The sequence below is a fragment of the Engraulis encrasicolus genome, chromosome 9, assembly GCF_034702125.1.
Source record: "Engraulis encrasicolus isolate BLACKSEA-1 chromosome 9, IST_EnEncr_1.0, whole genome shotgun sequence".
NCBI lineage: Eukaryota > Metazoa > Chordata > Actinopteri > Clupeiformes > Engraulidae > Engraulis > Engraulis encrasicolus.
Window position 1 is genome coordinate 35,251,693 of NC_085865.1, and position 25,352 is coordinate 35,277,044.

The following is a 25,352-nucleotide window of genomic DNA, read 5'->3' on the forward strand; positions in this document are numbered from 1 at the left end:
AACACAGAGGTTACAGTACATCACACAGTGTTACTTTGTTTCCTTTTACACCATATAGTAGGGCTGCACAATTAATCGAAAATAATCGAAAATCGTGATAAATTTGTGGAATCGAAGTCAAAATTTGAATCGTGATTTAATCGTGGCAATAGTGACCTACCTTTGAGAGCGTCCTTGAGGGCAGAGCAAGTTTCATGCTATTGCCTTTATATAATTATTACAATAAAAAAATCTGCAAAGAATGAATAATCGTGATTACGATTTTGACCAAAATAATCGTGATTATGATTTTTTTCCATAATCGTGCAGCCCTACCTTATAGTGTATTTTTCACCAATTCACTCACTCAAAAGGCATGTCGCTATGTGCCAGAGCAGCACAGCACACAGCGTAGCGCCGAGGGTAGAACGGAGGTCAGGTCACTCCATGTCAGCTGTGCTTTACTCTTACTCTGTGGCGTGCACCAGTTCACTCATCCAAAAGGCAAGCTGCCTGCAAGGCATAAGACAGACGCAGTAGAACACCCATCCAGAGGACAAGGTTAGGAAAGAGGTTAGGCCACTCAGAACTATGTGGTTTATATTGTGCATGTGTGTGCAGGGAGGGAGAGAGAGAGGGAGATACTTAATTGATTGCAAATGAGATTAAGAAACCGGGAGCGTGCGTGTGTATACGCATGTTTGCTCGCTCGACTCAGGAGTTGAAACGGTGAATGTGAACCAAAAATAAAAACTCGCTGAGCGGTTCTGAGAGTGCAGGAACAAGTGTCCTTTTGTCTCCCTCCACTCCACATGGGTGGGTCATGTGATCAGGTGTTCTCTCCTTTCAGCCCCAGATGCGTCACATGGCCGGTCATACGCGCAGGGTCGCTGACGGCTTTGGCCCTGGCATGGGACAGAAGCCATACGAAAGTCCCCCACAATTATTACATCCAACTTAATGGGGACCCAATTCTGGGCCCCCCTTCTCTCTGTGCCCGAGACAACTGACCCCTTAGTCCCCCACTTCATACATTACAGGGCAAACACAAACACAAGGTCAACACAGTAGCTTCTCCTCTCCATTGTGCATTCACGGGGCTCATAGCGGTACCATATTAAAGAGTGGCAAGTGAGGAGCGGGAAGGGAGGCATTGTTTGCTGCGTTTGCTAACTGCAATATCCGAAGACCAATATCACATGATGCAAACACATGTTGGCAGGAAGTAAGAGCGCTACCACTTACGGTCGGAGGTAGATTAGAGTAGAGTAACTGTATTGATCACAAAGGATATTATGATGTCTAGTAGCAACCATACACATTCTGTAATGCATTGCAGAACAAATCCCGCTTATTGTACACAACTGCATACATATGGACGTTAAAACAGCACATTCTGTAATGCAGATATTGCAGAACAAATCACGCACAGTATACAGACACAGGTGTTTACATCAATTAAAGCGCAGAGGTCACGCTGACAACCTGCCATCAGGATCTTAAAATCAGAGCACCCAGAAGTTCCCAAAAGCTGCCTTTCGCTTACTTGCAACTCTCTATGAGGCAATGACTTTCCCTTGGTCGGAAATGGTATTGCACGCTATCTGTTGACTTTCTTTTCAAAAAAGTCCATGGGTGTTTCGTGAGCTTTTAAATGCTTTTGTGATGTGGACGATAGTTGGACTGCATAACAAGAGCTGTATGCAATCTTTTTAAAATGCATCAATGACATCTTCACAGCAATTTCCAGCTCAAGCATTTTACCTGGTTATGCACTTTCAATGTACCAAGCTTGAAGTGTTACATATGCTTTTAAGCTACTTGAGTTGCACATACTTGCAGAAAACCATCAGATTGAGGTGTGTGCCATAGCGCAGCACAGTACAGTACAGTACAGTACATACCCCGCAGGTGTGTGATTGTTAAGCAGAGCCGTGATGCCAGGCAGGAGGGGTCTGAATTGACTTGTTCAAGGCTCTCTGCCTGAATAGCGCTGCAGCCAGCTATGCAGAAGTGGAACAGTGTCGCTCTGATTGGCTAAATGGACTGGAACGGAATTACAAAAACAGATGGCGAAGCCAAGGAAGGTGATGGAGAGAGAGCAGGGTGTCAGACGGACACACACACAGACACACACACACACAGACACACACACACACACACACACACACACACACACACACACACACACACACACACACACACACACACACACACACACACACACACACACACACACACACACACCTTTCTCTGGAAATATGTGTCAGTGGAATAGCTCTTTCTCACATACACACACTCCGACACACACATATACACTCCGACACACACATGCACTCCCACTGTTGGTCTTATGAGTTGGCAGTAAAAGCATTCTACTGTAAACAGACACACAGACACACAGACACACAGACACACAGACACACAGACACACAGACACACAGACACACAGACAGACAGACACACACACACACAGAGACACACAGAGACACACAGACAGACAGACAGAGAGACAGACAGACAGACACATACACATACACACACAGACACAGACACAGACACAGACACACACACACACACAGAGACACACACAGACACACACACAGACACACACACACACAGAGACACACACACACACACAGAGACACACACACACACACAGAGACACACACACACACACAGAGACACACACACACACACAGAGACACACACAGACACACACACACACACAGACACACACACACACGCACAGAGACACACGCACAGAGACACACGCACAGAGACACACGCACAGACACAGACACACACCTCCTCCCAGTCCCTCTCATTCTGCTTTTGCTTATTCTTCCTCCCTCTATAGGCGTCTTCCTCATTTTTTCACTCTACAAATCTCCCTCGTATGCATTTTTTTTTCTTTCCATCCTTTTTTAATCTGAGCTGTGTGTGCATTGGTCCCTTTCTTTCCTCATTTCATACCTTGGTTGAATTGCTCCCTCTTCTCACCTTGTAGTATAGTGTCTTTTGTTCCAACTGGTTGTGTCCTCCATTGCGTTCATCCCTCTCTTTCGCCTCTCCCTTTCCATATACCTCACTCTCCTTCTCTCCATCCTTCCCCTCTCCCTCTCTTTTGCCCCCCATCCCATTCACCCGTTTCTGACATCTGCAAGAGATTAGACTACAACCTGCATATGTGCTCTACCTTGGAAATTCAAATGACAACCCCCTATACAAGATCCTGCTGACTATGCAGGGCTTTTTCAATCTTTTTCTCCCTCTCTTTCTATCACACTCTTTTTCACTCTTAACATCTTGCAGTCTATCTCTAATGCTTTCTCGCTCTACTCCTCTCATTCCTTCAGTCTCTCTCACCCTTTCTCCCTTTCACTCTCTTATTTCCTCTCTGTCTGCCTCTCTCTGCTTCATAGACACACACTCATACACATATGTCCGATTTAATGCCTTTGTCTGTTCTCTCTAGCACTCTCTCTTTCAATCTCTCTCTCCCTCTCCCTCTCTCATTCTCTGTCTTTCTTTCTCCCAGACATAACCATATTTTATTGCCCCATTGTCTGCTCTCTCTCTCGCTCTCTCGCTCTCTCTCGCTCTCCCTCTCCCTCTCCTTCTCCCTCTCTCTCTCTCTCTCTCTCTCTCTCTCTCTCTCCCTCCCCCTCTCTCTCTCGCTCTCCCTCTCTCTCTATCTCTCTCTCTCTCCCTCTCTCTATCTCTTATTTATTCCTGCAGGCGTACCCACATTTTAATGCCTCTGTGTCTGCTCTCTCCTATTCCTTCCTGCAGACATTCCTGATATCCCCGAGAGCATTAAGTTCTGCAAGGCACTGGAGATCGCCGACTTCAGCGGAAACCCCCTCTCCAGGTCAGTGGAGCCCTAATGGAGCCCTGTGGTATTCTGTGATGCTGCATTTTTACATTACATTACATTGCACTTTAATTTATTCAAAGCAACTTACAGTTATTATTTGTCAGGAAAGACAGGGCATTGGTTACAGTCCCTGGAGCAATGTGGGTGCCTCAAGGCCACTTCAGCCATGGATAGAGATGTAGAGACAGGTCAGGGGGGCTTCAAACCCGCAACCCCTAGATTGAAAGACCAATTTTTCTCGACATAGTTAGTTCTGATGTACCACCCCTGCATTTTGCTTAATCCCTTGGCTGCCATACTGCACTGTAGCGTTGCAAATGACAAATGACAAAATACCACGATATATGAATTTTTATATTGATATCACGATATATGATGAATATTGATATCGCGATATGAATACGATATATTGCACAGCCCTACCACTAGGCCACGGCTGCCAATGCTGCATAAACCGAGTCCTGTGTCTGTTGGTGCCCACCAGCACAAAAAGAGGATGGAGACGTGGATGTGGAGGAATGGAGAGAAGACATGCTAGACTAGTGTTTCTCAACAGGGGCTCTACAGCCCCCCAGGGGGCATTGGGGAGTCCTGGGGAGGGTGAGGGGTGTTGAAAAGGAGACAGCTGAGAGGGGGAGGGGGGTGCTCAGTTGCCATTGGGGGGGGGCATTAGTCCATTTCATTTTTCATTAAAAGGGTGGGTGTTAGCAGGCTTATGATGAGGTCAAGTGGGCCTTTGGAGTCTTATGATAAGGTCAAGGGGCGTTGGGCGGCTTATGATAAGGTCAAGGGGGCCTAGGGAGGCTTATGATAAAGTCTATGGGGCGTTAGGAGGCTTATGATAAGGTCAGGGGGGTGTTTCTTCAGAAAAGGTTGAGAGTCCCTGTGCTAGACTATGCCGGACCCAGACACACACACACACACACACACAAACACACACACCTCTCAGTGTCAGTTCCCTCCATGCTCTGTGGCGGAGGGAGGTGTGTGTACCGTCTTAGACACATTATGCAGTACATTGCTGTACATCATTTTTTTGTCATGGTCTGAGTGAAAACTGTAGAAAGCATCCCTACTGGAGGCATTCTCAGATATCCATACCCCAAAGACCCCTCTGTGGGGCCCAGCCATAGGTGCTGACACCCAGGGGTGGATTATGACTCCATGGGCCCCTTGGCCAGATACTGTAGCAAGAAAGCCCACACCGCCACCAGGCTGCTCAGCTCAGCTCAGCTCAGCAGCTAATTTGTCATAACTCCCAGGCAGCTACACGACAACTACAGCCTGAAATGTGAAATGTAGCCACTTGCGAGAAACGGCAACCTGACTCTTTTGCTTGCACGCTGCATTTGAGAGCGAGCGTCCTTGCTGAAGGGCAGAGGAAGGCTGCTGAGTGTAGGGCCTCAGTTCAGCACAACCACACATCAAAGGACAGATCATTTCCCCATTGTTTTTAAATTTGTGTCTAATTTGGGATCTTTTATATGAAGTAAGAACCATCTTGATGGATTTGGGTTTAATTTGAGCTCAAGGATCCGAATCCTCTCTTTTGTTTGGCGTTGAAGTTGGGTCATCATGGGACTCTTATGTAAAATAATTTTGTTTTAGTTTGGTTTTGATTATCAAAATTCTCCAGATAAATTTGCTTTTCATTTGGCTTTTCTCATGGCCCAATATGCAGTGAATTATACGTACATTACACACATTACTGTACATCTAAAGTACATAATGCTTAAAGCGCTGCACCATCAGTCACCCATACGGTGACGGCCACACACTTAAAATCAACTTAAGGCATCCATGCGTCTTCCCTCCCTCCCTCTCCCGATTCCACCGCTGTCTCACAGCACATGATGGTGTGTTTTGTTTATAGGTGGTATGTGCTGTGCCATCATCTCTGGTTGCCACTCTGTGTTTGTGCGTGTGTGTGTGTGTGTGTGTGTGTGTGTGTGTGTGTGTGTGTGTGTGTGTGTGTGTGTGTGCGCGCGTGCGCGTGCGCGTGCGCGTGTGCGTGTGCGTGCGCGTGTGCGCGTGCGCGTGCACGTCTCCTCCACAAGATGTTTAGGCAATTTAGCTAGCGTCCGCACAATTTAGCTAGCGTCCTCTTAACACAGCTATGGCTGCACAATTCACACTGTTTTGCGAAATGCAGTTCACTTCCCAGAATGGTGGCAACTGGCAAGATGGATGAAGGGGTGGGTAAATGTGGAGTAGTGCTTGCGTGCGTCCGTGAGTGCGGCTTGGTGTGAGTGGGTGAGCGTTTTTGTGGGAGTGGAGATGGAGGCCAAGATTGTACATAAATTTCAAAGAAAAAGCCTGTGTCTAACACACACAAACAGGAAAACACACACACACACACACACACACACACACACACACACACACACACACACACACACACACACACACACACACACACACACACACACAGACACACACACACACACACACACACACACAGGCTGTGAAAACATGTTGCCAAGGCCAAAGCTGTGCTGCGTGGGCTAAAAGCTTTGGATGAGTCGAGCTTTACAGCCAACTTTCAACACTTTCTGTTTTATTATTTATTTATTTTCTGTTGTGCACACTCGCTCTCTCTCTCTCTCGCACTCGCTCTCTCTCTCACACACGCTCTCTCGCACACGCTCTCTCGGGCTCGCTCTCTCTCTCTCTCTCTCTTTCTCTCTCGCTCTCTCTCAACATCACAGTCTCTCGTCTCTCCATGTTTCTATCTTTTTATATTCTATCTTATTAATTACGGCATCTTCTCACTCATCTTCTCTCTCTCCCTCTGCTAGTTTGCCTGATGGCTTCACCCAGCTGCGAGGCCTTGCCCACCTGGCCCTCAATGACGTGTCTCTGCAGACGCTACCCAACGACATAGGAAAGTGAGTACTGCCCCCTCCATGCATCCACATGTAATACTCATGTTCACACATTCACTTCTACACGTTTGCATCGCAATCACATCCACATTCAGTAAAGGTAGACATGTCAGTGTTTGTTAGTCAAAGTGGCTGGGGGGCTTAGCCGGTATCAGAGACATGTAACACACACACAATTTATTTGTCACACACACACACACACACACACACACACACACACACACACACACACACACACACACACACACACACACACACACACACACACACACACACACACACACACTACGCTGCAGCTCTCTTCCACAGCCATACGATGTAATTATATTCACCAGCAGCAGGGACCCTTCACACCTACTCAAGCCTGTTGGCCACTACACTCATGTAGACACACACACACACACACACACACACACACACACACACACACGCACACGCACACGCACACGCACACACACAAGCACGCGTGCGCACACACACACCTAGTGAGTCACACACCAACTATCAAGCTCCATCTGACAATTCCTTATTATCTATGCCCCCGCCCCCCACATGCACATGCACATGCAATTCATCTGTTTCTCACATTTTCCTTTTTTCCTTTGTTCTCTTTCTCTCACTCTCTCTCTCTCCCTCCATCTCTCTCTCCCTCCCTCTCTCTCTCCATCTCTCACTCCATCTCTCTCTCTCTCCATCTCTCTCTCTCCCTCCATCTCTCTCTCTCCATCTCTCTCTCTCACCCTCTCCCCCTCTCTCCCTCTCTCTCTCCCTCTACCTCTCTCTCTCCTCTCTCTCTCTCTCTTCTCTTCTCTCTCTCTCTCTCTCTCTCTCTCTCTCTCTCTCTCTCTCTCTCTCTCTCTCTCTCTCTCTCTCTCTCTCTCTCTCTCTCCCCCCCACAGTCTGGCCAACCTGGTGACACTTGAGCTGAGGGACAATCTACTGAAGTCTTTGCCAACGTAAGTCATATGCAGAAGTGTCCACAATTTTTTAAAAGTGGGGGTTTCTCTAGCCATCTGTAAGCACTCGCGTGCGTGTGTGCATAGTTATGTGTGTGTGTGTGCACTTGTGTGTACTGTATATGTGCATTTGTATGTATGGCAGTGTGTGTGTGCGTGCATGCTTGTGTGTAGTGCAGTGTGTGTGTGTGTGTGTGTGTTTGCATGCGCTTGTGTGTACTTATTCTGTGCATGTGTATGTATGACTGTGTGTGTCTGTGTGTCTTGGGTAAAAAGGGATCGTGTGGATTGCTGTCTGCACACACTCTGCCAAGTGGAGCGAAACATGAATGCGTTTGGATGATGAATACCATGTGAATAAGCAGTGTCTGTGTCTCTGTGTGTGTGTGTGTGTGTGTGTGTGTGTGTGTGTGTGTGTGTGTGTGTGTGTGTGTGTGTGTGTGTGTGTGTGTGTGTGTGTGTGTGTGTGTGTGTGTGTGTGTGTGTGTGTGTGTGTGTGTGTGTGTGTGTGTGTGTGTGTGTTGGCATGCTTTGGGGTCCAGATTGAGTTCATCATTTCAAAGAGAACATGCCGCTTTCAAAATATCCCACACAATAGTGGGTGGGGGCCCAGTTTACATGATTTTGGGGGTGGTGGGGGCTTGCATGGCTAAGTGATTCAGTTATTCACAGGATTTGTGAGCATTTCAGGGGTTTTGTTTCACATGGTCGAGCCCAACAGGACAAAAACATTGAATAGTTCTGAATCGTGTGACATGCCCCATACGTAGGAATGCCATCGGTTTTCTCACCCATGCCTGACCCCAAAATGTGGCTTTAATCAGCTTAAGACACAACACACACACACACACACACACACACACACACACACACACACACACACACACACACTGCTCAGCGGTGTACTGTAAACTCTTCAATCCCGAGGGACTGAGAATGTAATGCTAAACGAGGAAGGGCAGACGAGTACCAAAGTAGAACAGGGGGAGATACATGAGATATGGGAGGGAGGGAGAGGGAGAGAGAAGGACAGGGGAATAAAGTGAGGGAGAGAGAGAGAGAGAGAAAGAGAGGAGAGAGAGGGCAAGAGGAAAGTGGTATGTGGATGGGAGAGGGAAGGTGGTTGAAGGACAACAGGGGAATTAATGGAGTGAGAGAGCGATGGGTGGGGGTAGAGAGAGATGGATGTGCGTGTGTGTGGGAGGGGGGTATAGAAGGATGAAGGTGTGTGTGTGGGGGGGGGGGGTGTAGGGAGCACAGTGAGATGGTGAGGAATGACAGATGGTGGACGTGTTGGATAGGCTGGCTCAGCAGCAGGCTGTCTGGTGTGTGTGTGCGTGTGTGTGTGCTGTACAATAGTGGGTGGGTTACAGCACAGAAACGTTTACTGCCTCTCTTACGGTACGCTTGAAAGGCATTGTTAGTGCAGTTGCACAACCTGGAATAGTAAGGTAGTGGTACACACACAAATATTAAGTACATACAGTAGGCTGTCTCTGTTCCTGTTTCACACACACACGCACACGCACACACACACGTCACACACACACACACGTCACACACACACACACGCACACGCACACACACACGTCACACACACACACACGTCACACACACACTCACACGCACAGTCCTCTGCACACAGCTTGTTAAACAGCTGCCATGCAGATATTCATACACATGCTATAGATCTATAGACTCATTGATAAACATGCATAGATAACACAATCACAAGTGCATTCACACCTGCTACCTTTCACACTTCAATGTTAAATGGCACAAGCGTGCAAGCAAAGTCTTTCAGGAAATGCGTACACACGCACACACGCACGCACGCACACAGACACACACACACACACACAGACACACACACACACACAGACACACAGGAAGCACACACATACTGAACAGGCTGTGTTGATTTTTCCTGTGTCTTAGCTGGACTCGTATGCTTCACATCCTCCTTTACCATTCTCTTTGAAGATTTTTTTCTGAACCATCTCCCCCTTGTTCTTTCTTTCCCTTCTCTCTCTGTCTCTCTCTCTGTCTCTCTCTCTCTCTCTCTCTCTCTCTCTCTCTCTCTCTCTCTCTCTCTCTCTCTCTCTCTCTCTCTCTCTCTCTCTGTTTTTCTCATTTTCTGTCTCTTCCTCCTCTTTTCCCCCTGCAGGTCTCTGTCCTTCCTTGTAAAACTGGAGCAGCTGGATCTGGGCAGCAATGTGCTGGAAGTGCTGGTAAGGAAGTAGCGAACACGCACGCACGCACGCACACACACACACACACACACACACACACATCTTATGTGAAACGCTGTATAAAAATCACTTCTAAACCGTATGAAATCACTTCTAAACTCCATTTGCGCACTCGTACATGCACACGAATAAAAATACATTTGAAAATTATTATCTACATTTCATCTCCTCAGACACATAAACAAAACACACACCATTAGTTATGAGTCAGTCCTACTGAATCTTCTCCTCTCGGCTCTGCTATGACTGCTATGAGAGGCAGTGTGACTGAGAAGACAAGGACAGATGCACCCAAAGGCTGCCATCCTCTCAACACACACACACACACACACACACACACCAACAGATGGGACAGTACACAGTGTTGTGTTTGATTAGCCACAGACAATCAGTCTCTCTTTCTCCCCCCCACACACACACATGCACGTCACCACACACACACTCACACACACACACGTGCACGCACACACACACACACTCACACACACACGGTAGTGAGCAAACATGCCTACAATGTGGCCATGTAATCTACAGCAAACACCTTCTCACTCACTACCTTGTCACCGCACCCACAGTCTAAATTTAGGACCCACTCCCACAGTCACACACACCGCCTACTGTCAAACTGCTGCTACCCTACCGTACACAGCTACCTGAACACTGCTCTTGCAGCTTGCTGAGTGTGTAAAGCATGTGTGTGGGTATTGTGTGTGCGCAAACTAACTCACATGCTCGCTGAACTGCAGACCAACACCACTGGGTAACCTCAGGCAGGGTTCCCACATGTCCTGGAAAACCTGGAAAACCTGGAAATTTAGAGATGTGTTTTCAAGTCCTTGAAAGTCCTGGAAATTCACCTAATGTCCTGGAAAAAAATATTTGTCCTGGATTTTTTTCCCTTCAACTTTTTCCCAATTTTGTTTGTGGTATAATTTTTACTCTTCTCCGAGTCTAGACATGAGGATTCAATTTATATCCACCTATGGAATGCATTATTGTCCACACACATACACACACACAGTTTGGTCAGGTTGCCATCTTTGATTGCACTTTAACACAGTCATATTCTTTGACTCAGTGTTGCCAAATTGTCGCTAGAAGTCGCTAGTTGGCTTGCTGAAAAGTCGCTAGCTGATATCATGGCGTTATATATCTCTCGCAAACCTGCTTACGGTCATAATAGGCCTACAATTAGGCAGTGCTAGCACTTCCTTACAAAAAATTGTACTGCTATCTTTTTTGGAGATCAGAGCTTTCAGTCTCACTTTGAAAGCTAGTTTGATCTTTGGTGTGACAAATCACAGTAGTCGCATCAATTGTTTGTATGCAAGAATATTCCAGGGAAAAAGAAACTGGCAACAAAACGGGCTTGCAGAAAGACAGAAACCACTGCCCACAATGGTTGGTGAGCAAAAAAGTCGAGTCAAGTCAAGTCAAGTCAAGTCTTGTGGAGAATGCATTTAAATCCAAGTACACTAATTTTTGCGATAAGAGAGAGACTATTAAGGTATTAATTTCTGAGATAATGTGACATTAATGTGAGTTTACATTGCACTTTCATTTAATTCCGAATAAACGTTTTGTGGATCAGAAAGCATTTCAATTGAACAGAGGCTGCACGTGCTGGGCTTGCGAATTTTGACATAGTGGTGTGGTCGCCAAGCTCCAACAGATTCCTACTAGCAGGTCAATACCTTTGGACAAAGAACATAGAATGAATAAGAACGCTTTTCTGAAGGAAATTGCATTGGCCACGGTGTAGTACGGGGGCGTAGCCCGGGGACACCATGCGCAGTGGATGCAAGGCCATGATCGATAAAAATTGTGACACTGGAAACTCCGCAATTTGAATTGCATTGTGGGTGCGAGGAGCTGCTGCTAGTTCCGGCCCGGTCAAAATAATAATATAAATAATAAATAATAATAAAATAGGATGTCCTGTCGTCAATGTTCAGTTTGTGGTTAAATTACAGCTGTCATTCAGCCTTAATTACAGCTGACACAAATTCACTATGACCTGTTCCACACTCCAGCCCTGGCGGTAGTGGCTTTGCATTTTACCTTGCCGCCAGTACTAAGCAAATAACGTACATTGGATAAGAAGTATCACTCAATGGAAAATGCATTGGGTTAGGTGTAGTCCGAGGACATTGCTTAAAGACACTGTGCTCATGGTCAGTGGGTGCAACGCCATAATGGATAAAATCTGAACTCTGTAACTTTGCAAAATTGGTCAAGAGAGGAGATCCAGTTGTCAGTGTTTAATGTAATCCCTCCTATCACTAGTCTCCTTAGTACTAACTGCAGAAGAAGAAAGTGACTCCCCTTGCGGCCATGCCATACTATGCTCTTATGACGTCTTTGGACGTACCCTCTTCCCTAACACACTGTATTCATTCATTACAACTCATTTCAACCTTAAAGTCACATTGTCTCTAAAATGCATTGTGTGTCGCTGTGTATGTCCAAATTGTGGGTCCGACGGATGTAGTCCGACGGATTAGTCCTGAATTATCCAAACGGATTCCGATGGATCCGACGGATTAGTCCTGAATTATCCAAAAATAGTCCTGGAAATGTCCTGGAAATATCCTGGAAAATGATTTTTGAAAAAGAGTGGGAACCCTGTCAGGGTATCGATGACCCATTTCTCACTTTCGTGCTCATCTTTCTAATCTAACCAATCATTTGCTCTCGTTTTAAGCACTTATAATCCTCCCCCACTCCATTGTACCCACCCTATGCCACTTGGACATCATGCCCTCCCGTAGGCATTTTAACATGTTCCACCACGCCTTACAAACATTGTACATTTTTATTTGTACACCTGGGTAACGGGGGTTGGTAAAGACCGAACCTGAAGGTGCAGTGTTTTCTGAACTTACTTTTGGTTTTAAATATTTTAAATGTTTGCTGTTGGTGAACCCTACCCTACCTACTGGCCTTGCAAGGTGTGGTGTGGAGTGGTGTAATACTGGAGTTTCCCATTGAAATGAATGGGGGGCGGAACACACTCACAACTTGCTCCACCTGCCTCCCCTTCCAAAATGCCTAGCTGTAGTGGTAGGAACATGTTATGCAGCGTTAAGGCATGGTACACCCACCCAGCCTGTGTGCCTGCCAAGGGATTTCATGGTGTAACCTGCCCCCCAAATCAATGAATGAGTGCAGCTTGGCGACACTCCAATAAGTGCACATTTCAGGTTCATTTGCTGGGCGCTCTTGAGCTACTGTGTGCCACTGTCCACATTTGAACATCCATTCAGTTTTTCCAAGTACTACTTTCTGCTCTACCTCACATCAATCACTAATGTGCACGACCTAATCGGGTATAGTCAATTGGGAGTGAGAATTGACCCTGTGAAATTGCATTTTGATCCTTCAAAACATTGCTAAACACTGTCCTAATTCACTAGCTCTAGCATTTCCCATTGAAATGAGGGTGATGTTTGTTTGCCAGTTAATGAAGTACCTCCTGTGTAGTTTCTCCCCTGCATGACTTCCTACATGCCCGGATATAGTACTACCAAAACACGTTATGCCACGTTGCCACGGGTAAACCCTACCTTCTCGCCTCGCCGCCACGCCAAGGAAGCTATGGCATGGTGTAACCTGCCTCTGAAATCTCACTGGGTGACTAGGGCCTGGCTGTACTCCAATAGGCGTAGTACTGTAGACTTCAAGTTCATTTGGAAAGCAACTGAGGCCAACTCTCTATCTGACACAGAGATAGATGGAGCACAGTTGGACTGCTATACTTCCTACTTGGCCACCAGCGAAGCAGTGCAGGGCAGGTCCATAAATCAGGCTGTGTGTCTTCCCCAAACCCAGTTGCCCAGTGAAAGGGGACACAGCGCCATCAGCCCAACTGATGAATACATTTGAACGTTTGTTTTTGTTCGAATCCCTTCTGCTATAAATTCTGTTCCAACACACACACAAAGAGTGGCAGAGCAGGGCAAAGAGTGTGGGCCAATTTGACTTGCTCTGAGTCTGGGCACACACTGTTGGGAGTTTATGTAACCGTGTTTCAAGCCAATGGCTTACCGGTATTTGTTGAATGTCAGTGCCATCGCACTTGGCCAATTTTGGACAGTCACAGATGAGGGGCCTCAAAACAGGATCAGTAGTTGGTTCTCTGTTTTTTCATGGATACACTTATGTCCTTGGGTAAACTTTTGTTGAAAGAAGTACTGGGTAGTTGTCTTAAGCCACCCTTCAGACACACAAACTGAATTCCCGCACGCACGCACGCACGCACGCACGCACGGGCACACGCGCACGCACGCACGCACGCACGCACACACGGCCTAACCATAAATTATGTCTCTCTCCCAGGCCCTCTGATCATAGTCATTAGGAGTTAAAGACGTGTGGTAATGAATAGGGGGGTGTTTATCTGTTGCCCTGCAGAGTTGTCAACACACACCATAAAAGAGATTTGCATGGTGCTAATGTGGACGCACACACACAGTTTGTTTAGCCTCGTGTTTGCACAGGAGCATGTGACTGGCCACCTAAGAGTGTGACTGACGTACGCACATGCACTCGCACAAACGCTTATGAAGACCACAAACTATATTAACAGAATTGCCTCTGTAACTTTGTAACTCTGTAACTGTAACGTATTACCTCATTGAGTACAGCTGATTGCTTTTTTTGCCTTATTTTCTTATCTTTTATATAACACATCTCTATCTCTTTCTCTTCCTCTCACCCCATCTCTCTCATTCTCTCTCTCTCTCTCTGTGCTATTACCCTCCATCAGCCGGACACACTGGGAGCGCTCCCCAACCTGCGTGAGCTGTGGTTGGACAGAAACCAGCTGACCTCATTACCACCTGTGAGTAGAGTATAATGTGTAGCAAGCATTTCCCATGGCAGCACACACCTCTGGATGAGGACCTGACACTTCAACTTTTCTCGCTGTATGTTAACCCATTTTAGCCTGAAGACACATATATGCTGCATTCAAGATCTTGAGATTTGAGGGTTTTTATTAAAAATGTGGGTATGTTAGAGCTGAATGAACACATTCTAATACAAAATGAGGGTCCTAGCTTTTAAATGCAACTTATTTCATGTTTGTATGTGCTTCGGAGGCTGAAATATTTAGGATTTAATAGGCAGAGGGCACCCTTTCCAAAAAAGGGCTCAGGCTAAAATGGGCTATGGGAAAATTGGCATTTAGTCTAGTTGTGATTTGTTGAATTAATAATAATAATAATAATAATAATAATTGTATTTGTATAGCACTGTGTCATACAAGGCATGTAACTCAAAGTGCTTAACAAATGGGAAAAAAACATTGTTAGAGATGGATTAAAAAGGAGAGGTATAAAGGAGAGGCAGAAATAGCAGGAAGGCAGAGGAAGAAGAGATAGACAGAGATTGTAGAGTCATAAGGTCAACGTAGGTTAGGACGAGGATTCTTAGATGCGTAAGGTCCATAGTGGCTGGGCCTATCATAAGTCATAGATAGTCACACAGAGATTGGGCGCTCAGGTGCGGCCCCTGGTGGCATCAGGGGTGAGGAAAAACTCCCTTTCGCTTGATTCATAGTTTGTAAGGGGGAAAAAAAAGCTCAGTGAGGTCTGAGAAAAAAAACCCTATAGTCAGGAAGAAACCTCAGGCAGAGACCAGCGGCCACCTAGGGGAGCCCCCTGCCAGGGCTGGTTGCGAGTAGTAAGGGCGCTGCGGCAGCTGGGACACTATGACGCCTTGGCAGCTAGGAGTTGGCAAGGATGAAGAGGTGGGTCTTCAGCTGCTTCTTGAAGGAGTCGACGGAGGTGGCTGATCGGATCTCGATGGGGAGGGCGTTCCATCTCTTGGGCGAATTGTGAATTGAAACCGATTTGAAGTTTCTGCATTTCGAGCTTCCATTTAATCTTCTTGAAACTACCCATCTAAAATCTAACCATAACAGTCAGTCATGTTGCTCTGTACCAGTAAAACACCTTCTGTATGCTTCTCTTCTTCTTTCCTTCCTTCCATCCCTCTCTCCTTCCTCTATCCATCTCCTCTCTCTCTTTCTTGCCTCCTCCTCCTCCTCTGCCTCTCCCATGATGCCACAGGAGCTGGGTAACCTGCGTCGGCTGGTGTGTCTGGACGTGTCTCAGAACCGTCTGGAGGAGCTGCCCAGCGAACTCAGCGGCCTGCTGGCCCTCACGGACCTGCTGCTCTCCCAGAACATGCTGGAGCTCATCCCAGACAGCATCGGTGAGATGGAGGGATGGGACGGGACGGGGAAAGGGGAGTGAGGACATGGGTGGTGGAGTTGGGGCCACTGGGCTGTGGGAATGGTCGCCGCATCGATGAGATGGAGGGATGGGATGGAGATGGAGGATTGTGGCTAGAATATGGGGGGTGTAATTGGGTTGTGGACAGGGGGCATTGGATTATAGACATGTGGGTGGATAGAGGGGGTGCAACATTAGGCTGTGGTGGAGTTGGGTGATGATGAGGATGGAGTTGGGTTAAGATGTGGACTTGGGGCCACTGGGGTGTGGGTCGGGTGACCGCATTGGTGTGGCAGAAAGATGGAATGGGGATAGAGTATTGTGGCCAGAATACTGTATAGGGGATAGAATTGGGTGGTGGACAGGGGGCATTGGACTAAAGGCTTATGGGTGGAGAGAGGGGTTGAACATTAGGCTGTGGTGGAGTTAGGTGAGGACGAGGATAAGTGACCTACTGGCCCACACAGACCTGCTGTTCTCCCAGAACATACTGGAACCCAGAAAGCATGACTGAGGAGTGGGGAGGATTGGGTAGCAGATAAGGTGGTTCAATTAGGTGTGAACACAGTATTGGGCTGTGTTGAAATGGGCAAAATAATTAATTTATTAATCTTAAATGCTTTTTTTCCCATTAGAATTGTGTGGGGAAAGTAGGTTAGTTGAAGGGGCGCTGGCAGGTACATGCACCACAGTTTGGAGTTTAGAATGAGCCTGTGCTAGACTGACCCCTAGTGGTGGAGTACTGCTACAACACTCACAGCCACCAGTCTCTTTCCTTGACTGATTAACACCAGACTGTGTCACAATTAAGAGTCTGGACGCTACCTATGCAGTAGCCAAAAAGGTGGGGTTTATGATTGCCCATGGCTGTTTTTTGGGCGTTTGAACATTTGTAAATGTCATTTTGTTGTGAACATTTGTAAATGTCATTTTTGTTGTTGTGTTTGTCTGTTCTTCCTCAGGCTCCCTGAAGCAGCTGTCCATCCTTAAAGTGGACCAGAACCGGCTACTGCGGCTCACAGACTCTCTGGGAGAGTGTGAGAACCTGACAGAACTCATGCTGACAGAGAACCTTTTGCAGGTATTGAAACAATGACATAGTATACATGCCCAGCTAGAGCATTAGGTGAGCGTGTGTGTGCATGCATGGATGTTTTTGTGCATAGTTCAATTTAAGCAGGCAGACAGTCTTTGACATTCAGATTTTACTTGGAATGAAAACACAGACTGGCTGTGTCATGCACTGTTGAGTAATGACTGGCGATAGCATCTGTACAAGTGGCTATCTTAATCATATGATGCACTGTAGTGGCCTTATCTGTTTAACCGCACGTGGTGTCTAGCTGCGATAGCAATTATGGGGGAAATGGTGCGCAGATGGTCTAACCCAGCTCCGCTTGATGTTGTTGTTGTTTTCCCCCTGGATTGTCTGACCTGAATGCAGTCACCATGGAAAACTCTGTGATAGTATGATGAGGCAACAACACACAATGTGGTCTGCAAATGTTCTACTTTTTCTTCCTCTTTTTCTTATTTTTTTGGCCTCCACAGACCGCAGTCAACTTCATAAGGCAATATGCGGGTCTTTCGGTCAGAAACCGTTTTGCTTTTTGGAGAAATTGCACTAGACTTGTAGCCCGGGAAGTCCCTTGCTGCTTTGCACAATCACCTGTGATTAGGTCTGATGCTAACTCGACTTGGGTTTGTTGACCTTCTCTCTCTCTCTCTCTTTCTCTCTTTTCCAGTCCCTGCCGCGCTCGCTGGGTAAACTGAAGAAGCTGACCAACCTGAACGTGGACCGCAACCGTCTGGGCACGGTGCCGGCCGACCTGGGTGGCTGTGCCAGCCTGAACGTGCTCTCGCTGAGGGACAACCGGCTGGGCAAGCTGCCGTCCGAGCTCGCCAACGCCACCGAGCTGCATGTGCTCGACGTGGCAGGGAACAGGTGCACAGATTATTTTTCTTGTTCAGTTGCTTGCTTCTTCAGTTCCTCGATTGTTGATTGGCAGAAAGTCATTGTTTAATCGAGCATACGACACCCCTCAGCTGTAGTAAATGGGTGGCAGTCATAGGAGTTAATAGTGAGTGCAGTGATGGCTGATGAGACAAAGTCTCACAAAATCTCAGAGCTCGCCAATGCCACCTAACTGACATGGTGGGAAACGGTGCATAGATCTTCCTTCCTTCCTGCACAGATTTGTCGTCCTTCCTTCCTTCCTTCCTTCCTTCAAATCAGTAGTTCTCAACCTTTTTTGAACAAACTCCCCTTAACCTCATCATAAGCCTGCCTTTAATATTTAAAAAAAATCTGTCCCTCTCTCGATTGCAGGCTGCAGAAGTTGTGTGTATGATTTGTGTGCCCAGTGCCACCAACCAATGTCCTGCTCTCCGGTTGCAATATTTTCTTCAAGGCAAATAGACTGCCCGACGCGTTTCGACCTACACGACCAAGTCGAAACGCGTCGGGCAGTCTATTTGCCTTGAAGAAGAAGTAAAAAAAATATTGCAACTGAAGTGCCAGTTTCCTCCTCTTTATTTTTTGTTGTCTGCTACCCACTAACTGTTAGAGCACCCGTGTGGATCCTTTTTCTGAGCAATGTCCTGCTCTGTTTGTCCCTCTGTGGCCTCCAGACTGCAGAACCTTCCGTTTGCTCTGGCCAACCTGAACCTGAAGGCCATGTGGCTGGCGGAGAACCAATCACAGCCCATGCTCAAGTTCCAGACGGAGGACGACGAGCAGACGGGGGAGAAGGTGCTCACATGCTACCTGCTGCCTCAGCAGCCCACGCCCAGCCTCGGTAAGACCCCTACACACACACACACACACACACACACACACACACACACACACACACACACACACACAGCCTTGGTGAGGCACTCCTCCCCAGCCACCACACACACACACACCAGGGTTCCCACACGTCCTGGAAAACCTGGAAATTTAGAGATGTGTTTTCAAGTCCTTGAAAGTCCTGGAAATTCACCAAATGTCCTGGAAAAAAATATTTGTCCTGGATTTTTTTTCATTCAGCTTTTTCCCGACTTTGTTTGTGGTATAATTTTTACTCTTCTCCGAGTCTAGACATGACTATTTAATTTATATCCACCTATTGAATACATTATTGTCCACACACACACACACACACACACAGTTTGGTCAGGTTGCCATCTTTGATTGCACTTATACACAGTCATATTCTTTGACTCAGTGTTGCCAAAAGTCGCTAGAAGTCGCTAGTTGGCTTGCTGAAAAGTCGCTAGCTGATATCATGGCGTTATGTATCTCTGGAAAACCTGCTTACGGTCATAATAGGCCTACAAATAGGCAGTGCTAGCACTTCCTTACAAAAAATTGTACTGCTATCTTCTTTGGAGATCAGAGCTTTCAGTCTCACTAGCCACTTTGAAAGCTACTTTGATCTTTGGTGTGACAAATCACAGTAGTCGCATCAATTGTTTGTATGCAAGAATATTCCAGAGAAAAAGAAACTGGCAACAAAACTGGCTTGCAGAAAGACAGAAACCACTGGCCACAATGGTTGGTGAGCAAAAAAGTCAAAGTCAAGTCTTGTGGAGAATGCATTTAAATCCAAGTACACTAATTTTTGCGATAAGAGAGAGACTATTAAGGTATTAATTTATGAGATAATGTGACATTAATGTGAGTTTACATTGCACTTTCATTTAATTAAGAATAAACGTTTTGTGGATCAGAAAGCATTTCAATTGAACAGAGGCTGCACGTGCTGGGCTTGCGAAATTTGACATAGGGGTGTGGTCGCCAAGCTCCAGCAGATTCCTACTAGCGGGACAGCTGGTGATCTTCAACCGCAACCCAGGTCAATACCTTTGGACAAAGAACATAGAATGGATAAGAACGCTTATTCGCAGGAAATTGCATTGGCCACGGTGAAGTGCCGGGGCGTAGCCCAGGGACACCATGCGCAGTAGATGCAAGGCCATGATCGATAAAAATTGTGACACTGGAAACTCTGCAATTTGAATTGCATTGTGGGTGCGAGGAGCTGCTGCTAGTTCCGGCCCGGTCAAAATAGGATGTCCTGTCGTCAATGTTCAGTTTGTGGTTAAATTACAGCTGTCATTCAGCCTTAATTACAGCTGACACAAATTCACTATGTCCTATGACCTGTTCCACACTCCAGCCCTGGCGGTAGTGGCTTTGCATTTTACCTTGCCGCCAGTACTAAGCAAATAACGTACATTGGATAAGAAGTATCACTCAATGGAAAATGCATTGGGTTAGGTGTAGTCCGAGGACATTGCTTAAAGACACTGTGCTCATGGTCAGTGGGTGCAACGCCATAATGGATAAAATCTGAACTCTGTAACTTCGCAAAATTGGTCAAGAGAGGAGATCCAGTTGTCAGTGTTTAATGTAATCCCTCCTAACACTAGTCTCCTTAGTACTAACTGCAGAAGAAGAAAGTGACTCCCCTTGCGGCCATGCCATACTTTGCTCTTATGACGTCTTTGGACGTACCCTCTTCCCTAACACACTATACTCATTCATTACAACTCATTTCAACCTTAAGGTCACATTGTCTCTAAAATGCATTTTGTGTCGCTGTGTATGTCCAAATTGTGGGTCCGACGGATGAAATATCCGTCCTGAATTATCCAAAAATAGTCCTGGAAATGTCCTGGAAATATCCTGGAAAATGATTTTTGAAAAAGAGTGGGAACCCTGACACACACTTGGACTTGGACTCAGTCCCAGACCATAGTGCATACACACACACAAGCACTCAGACAGGCACGCATGCTCACTGGTTGAATCGCTTAAATCATATTCACACCGAAGGACACTTTTTAACATTTACACACAGTACTTTTGTTTATTGATTATGTACATTAGTGCGTTTTTGGTTGATTCTAGTGCATATCTAATAGTTTTTTTTACTATAGCATGGAGTCGGTCAGTTGAAGTTGTGTCAATATCATTCACACCTGACGGTCTTAACTCATGCATTCTTTTTTTGTTTTGTTTTGTTCTCTCCCTCTCTGGTCTGCAGAGAACCTGCTGCAGAACAGCGTGGACGAGACGTGGACGGACAGCAACCTAAACCGCGTCTCCGTCATCCACTTCCAGGAGGAGGCCAAGCCAGAGGACGAGGACGACGAGGCGGCCGCTGAGAGACGGGTAAGCACACAGAATCATGGAGAGGAACAACATTAACATGGCTGGTAGATTTCAGACAGGAGACAGCAAAGTGGCATAGCTTAAATCTTATATGAAAGCTTTGTGTGTAAACTACTATATGCGTGTTCTTCATGAAAAAATAAGTGATTATTCTCAGCAATAATGCTAATGCATATGAAAGCTATAAGTGGTATTTGTTGTAAAGTGTCTGCCAAATGCAATGTAATGTAATTTGTTTACCTTGTGTACTGAATTTGCTCTAGGTATGGTGCTACTTGTGTACTAGTGTGTGTATATGCGTGTGTGTGCGCAGCAGGGTCTCCAGCGCCGGGCGACTCCGCACCCCAGTGAGCTGAAGGTCATGAAGAATATGATTGAGGAGCGCAGGAACGAGGCCTACACCGCCAAACCCGACGGAGACCTGGACTCGCCAGAGTCAGAGGTACAACTACCACACACACACACACACACACACACACACACACACACACACACACACACACACACACACACACACACACACACACACACACACACACACACACACACACACACACACACACACACACAGGACAGCAGGAATACTGTGAACTGTCAGACCTGATCTAGACATCCACTCTCTAGTCTCAGAGGTACACACACACACACTTGGTGCTGTGCAGGACACAGTACACAGTCTGTCTACACACAGCCTCCAATATCAACCATCACCCTCATACACACATCTGTGCCTAGTTAAAATAATATTTCATTTCTCACATGAACATGAAATTGCTTAATTACTCCCATTAAACAAATCTCCGTGGAACGCGGAATAAAGAGTTTGGTTGTGTGTACTGTATCGGATTATTGGTGGTTGAATCTTATCTGATTTCTAATTGGCCTCACAGGAGAAGCGTCTGAGCGGTCTGTCCAATCAGAGTCATGACTCGCAGGCGTCCAACAGCACGGCATCGGCCAACTCGCACGATGAGAGGCGGGGCCAGGGCCAGAGGGAGGCGGGAGTGGACAGCCACGCCCAGGAGGAGGAGGAGCTGGACGAGATGGAAGTGGAGTATATCGAGGTGAGGGGAGGAGTCAGAACACACGGGGGAGGCCTTCAGCGTGAGCCTGGGGCGCCGTATTAGACCAGGTTATAGTTACACATATACAGTGAAAAAATGTGAGGTGCGTGCCCATGGGTCACTCAGCAGACAACTTGAAAAAACTCCTGCACACTGACCATTTTGCTGTTTTACGTTGATGAACGACGTTTTGGTACTAGACCTTCATCAGGCAATCTCTTTCATTCATTCAGGCAATCTCTTCAGAAATGTCGAAATGCCGTGCCATTTTTCACGGAAGAAATCACAGCATGTCTGCAGATATTTCTTCTTTTGTCCTTACACTTACACATTGGCCATTATAGTACAAGTCACACAGACTAAATAAAAGGGATGAAATGCACATTGCTTTTAAGAACAAGGCCCTTATACTATACATTTGATGAGACTGACTGTCTTGTGATTCTCATGTAGCAGAAGAGGCCTGATAAATTATGAGTTGCCTTCTGTTAGACGTTTTACACGCTGCTCTACATACCACAGAGGGTTTGTTTTTGTATTTCATCCCCTCTCCTCTCCTCGCATCTCCCTCGTCCCATCAGCCCACTGTGCACTTTGCCGAGGAGCCCATCATCCGGGGCGGCGAGGAAGAGGACGACGAAGACGAAGAGGAGGACGATGACGAGGGCAGCGACGACAACGCGGAGCCCCCTCCCCCCTACCCCGGCCAGAAGCAGCGGCTGATCCGCAAGGACACGCCACACTACAAGAAGCACTTCAAGATCACCAAGCTGCCCAAGCCCGAGACCGTGGCCGCCCTCCTACAGGGCTACAGCCCCGACGGCCTCACGTCCCACTCCCCTCACTCCCCTCACTCCCCGCACAGCCAGAACCACCAGGACGAAGACGCTGAGGAGGAGAGGAGAAGGCTGATGGGACAGAGGGCGGAGGAGGAGGAGGAAGAGGAGGAGGAGGAGGACTCTGAGGTAACGGCGTCGACTCCTCTGCTCCATCGGACGCCAGCTGCAGAGATGGAGAACAGTCGGGTGATGCACGTCAACTCCTCACTACAGCCGGTCAAGGTAAGACCACTACCTGAAGCTCGAGGTCTGAGATGGTGTCGATGAGGGGAGAAGGAGAATGATGAAGGGTGTATTACCAGAGATAATGCAAGACGATTATGTGGGCATATCTGAAATAGAATGTAAAATTATATATTTTGTATTACTAGTATTGATTGATTAGTAGTAGGTTGTCTAATTGTCTTTTCACTGTTAGTTGCTCCCATATATATTTTGGTGCATGAACGGTACTTACAAAAGCCGATTGTAGGTACACTGTAGTGTTGTGTGATATAAATGTCATTGCATTTGATATTCAGACGTATATACACTACAGCATATCATATTTCAAACATTCATTCACATATGTAATAGCATAGAATACAAATGTATGAATATTGCAGATGATATACATACTGTATGAGAAGGTTTCTTTTCTGAATTCACCAGTATGAGTAATCTCAGCATTGACTGAAATGCATGTTCACTGACTTTGCATTTTGGGACTGTGCTTGGATACACATGCATACTGTTCATTAAGCACTTGCTGCACACATTGAGATGCACAGGGATGTTCCTCTGATGCACTGTGTTTATGCATTTGGGTTGTTGGTTCACTTGGTCATATTTCAGCTACTACAACTTGCATGCGTTCAGATGATGTACAGATTGTGATGATGTTTGTGAATGGTGATGGATTGACGTTTATAGCTTCCTCTTTGTTCAACTGGCAGAATGACAAACTGGACTATTTCTTGGTGTTATTTCACGTAGCCCAGTACAGAATCACCTTTGGACAGACCCCTTCCTTTTACATATATTCTTTCACACACACACACACACACACACACACACACACACACACACACACACACACACACACACACACACACACACACACACACACACACACACACACATAAATTCGTATGCCTATACCCTCACCTGAATTGGGACTAACTGCATCCAAGTTAAGAAAGAAAAAAAGGAGGTTGCAATGCGTTTCCCATACCAGCAGCCTCCTGTCTCTATTTACCAGCATTTTTCATATTTCATAAGCAAAGTCATAGTGTCCATAAACACTGAAACTACAGTACAACACACACACACACACACACACACACACACACACACACACACACACACACACACACACACACACACACACACACACACACACACACACACACACACACACACACACACACACACACACACACACACACACACACACATTTATTGTAGCCATCAAAAACTGGGACTTTGAAGGCTCTTCTTGATAGGGAGGGATGTCAAATGACAGAAGGCCCCCCGCGTCCCACCCGCCCTGCCCCGCCTCCTCTCCCTTCTCATTGGCCCCTTCCTGCCACAGGTCTCTCCCCATTGGTTAGCTACCCCTTCAACCCTCTGACTTCAACTTTCTGTCCGTACTTCCCAACCCCTTCCACACCTGTTTTTATTTGCCTGAGTCTCTGAGCCACAGCGCGGCGTGCTTCATTGCCACCACATCATTTGCTGTTTCTCATCTCTGTTTGACCTTTGACCCTATTCAGCTCAGCGCCGCTCCCTCCCCTGCCCTCACCTTTTGCACTGAGGTGCAAGTGTGTGTGTGTGTGACAGAATGAGTGTGTAATGTGTATGTGTGGATGAGTGCGTGAACGAGGCAACAAGCTGAACCTGAAAATAACCCAATACATATTCCCCTGATTCTAATTTGTTTTCTCAAAATAACAAGAATCACAATTGATGTACATAAATTATGATAACAATGCCATTCTTTCAGCGCTTTTCTCATCAGATCCTTGATCCCCTGATTGTTCAGAAACATGTTATGTAGATATTAGCTATATGTATTAAAGGACAATTGTTAGGGCCTGGTTTGTAGAACTGAAT

The 25,352-nt window shown here is 46.5% G+C and overlaps 1 protein-coding gene across 17 annotated transcripts in view; it reads left to right on the forward strand.

Moving 5' to 3' along the window:
• Window positions 1–25,352, forward strand: part of scrib (scribble planar cell polarity protein) — a 135,837-nt gene that overhangs the window by 51,486 nt on the left and 58,999 nt on the right. For all 17 annotated transcript variants that reach the window (XM_063207010.1, XM_063207015.1, XM_063207021.1 and 14 more), the window contains exons 3-15: window positions 3,775–3,853; window positions 6,658–6,747; window positions 7,644–7,700; window positions 9,868–9,931; window positions 14,721–14,795; window positions 16,027–16,171; window positions 17,154–17,272; window positions 17,937–18,136; window positions 18,823–18,989; window positions 21,228–21,355; window positions 21,669–21,797; window positions 22,246–22,419; window positions 23,001–23,480. In XM_063207010.1, coding sequence (XP_063063080.1) covers window positions 3,775–3,853; window positions 6,658–6,747; window positions 7,644–7,700; window positions 9,868–9,931; window positions 14,721–14,795; window positions 16,027–16,171; window positions 17,154–17,272; window positions 17,937–18,136; window positions 18,823–18,989; window positions 21,228–21,355; window positions 21,669–21,797; window positions 22,246–22,419; window positions 23,001–23,480 — 1,907 coding nt within the window. The remainder of the gene's footprint in view (window positions 1–3,774; window positions 3,854–6,657; window positions 6,748–7,643; window positions 7,701–9,867; window positions 9,932–14,720; window positions 14,796–16,026; window positions 16,172–17,153; window positions 17,273–17,936; window positions 18,137–18,822; window positions 18,990–21,227; window positions 21,356–21,668; window positions 21,798–22,245; window positions 22,420–23,000; window positions 23,481–25,352) is intronic.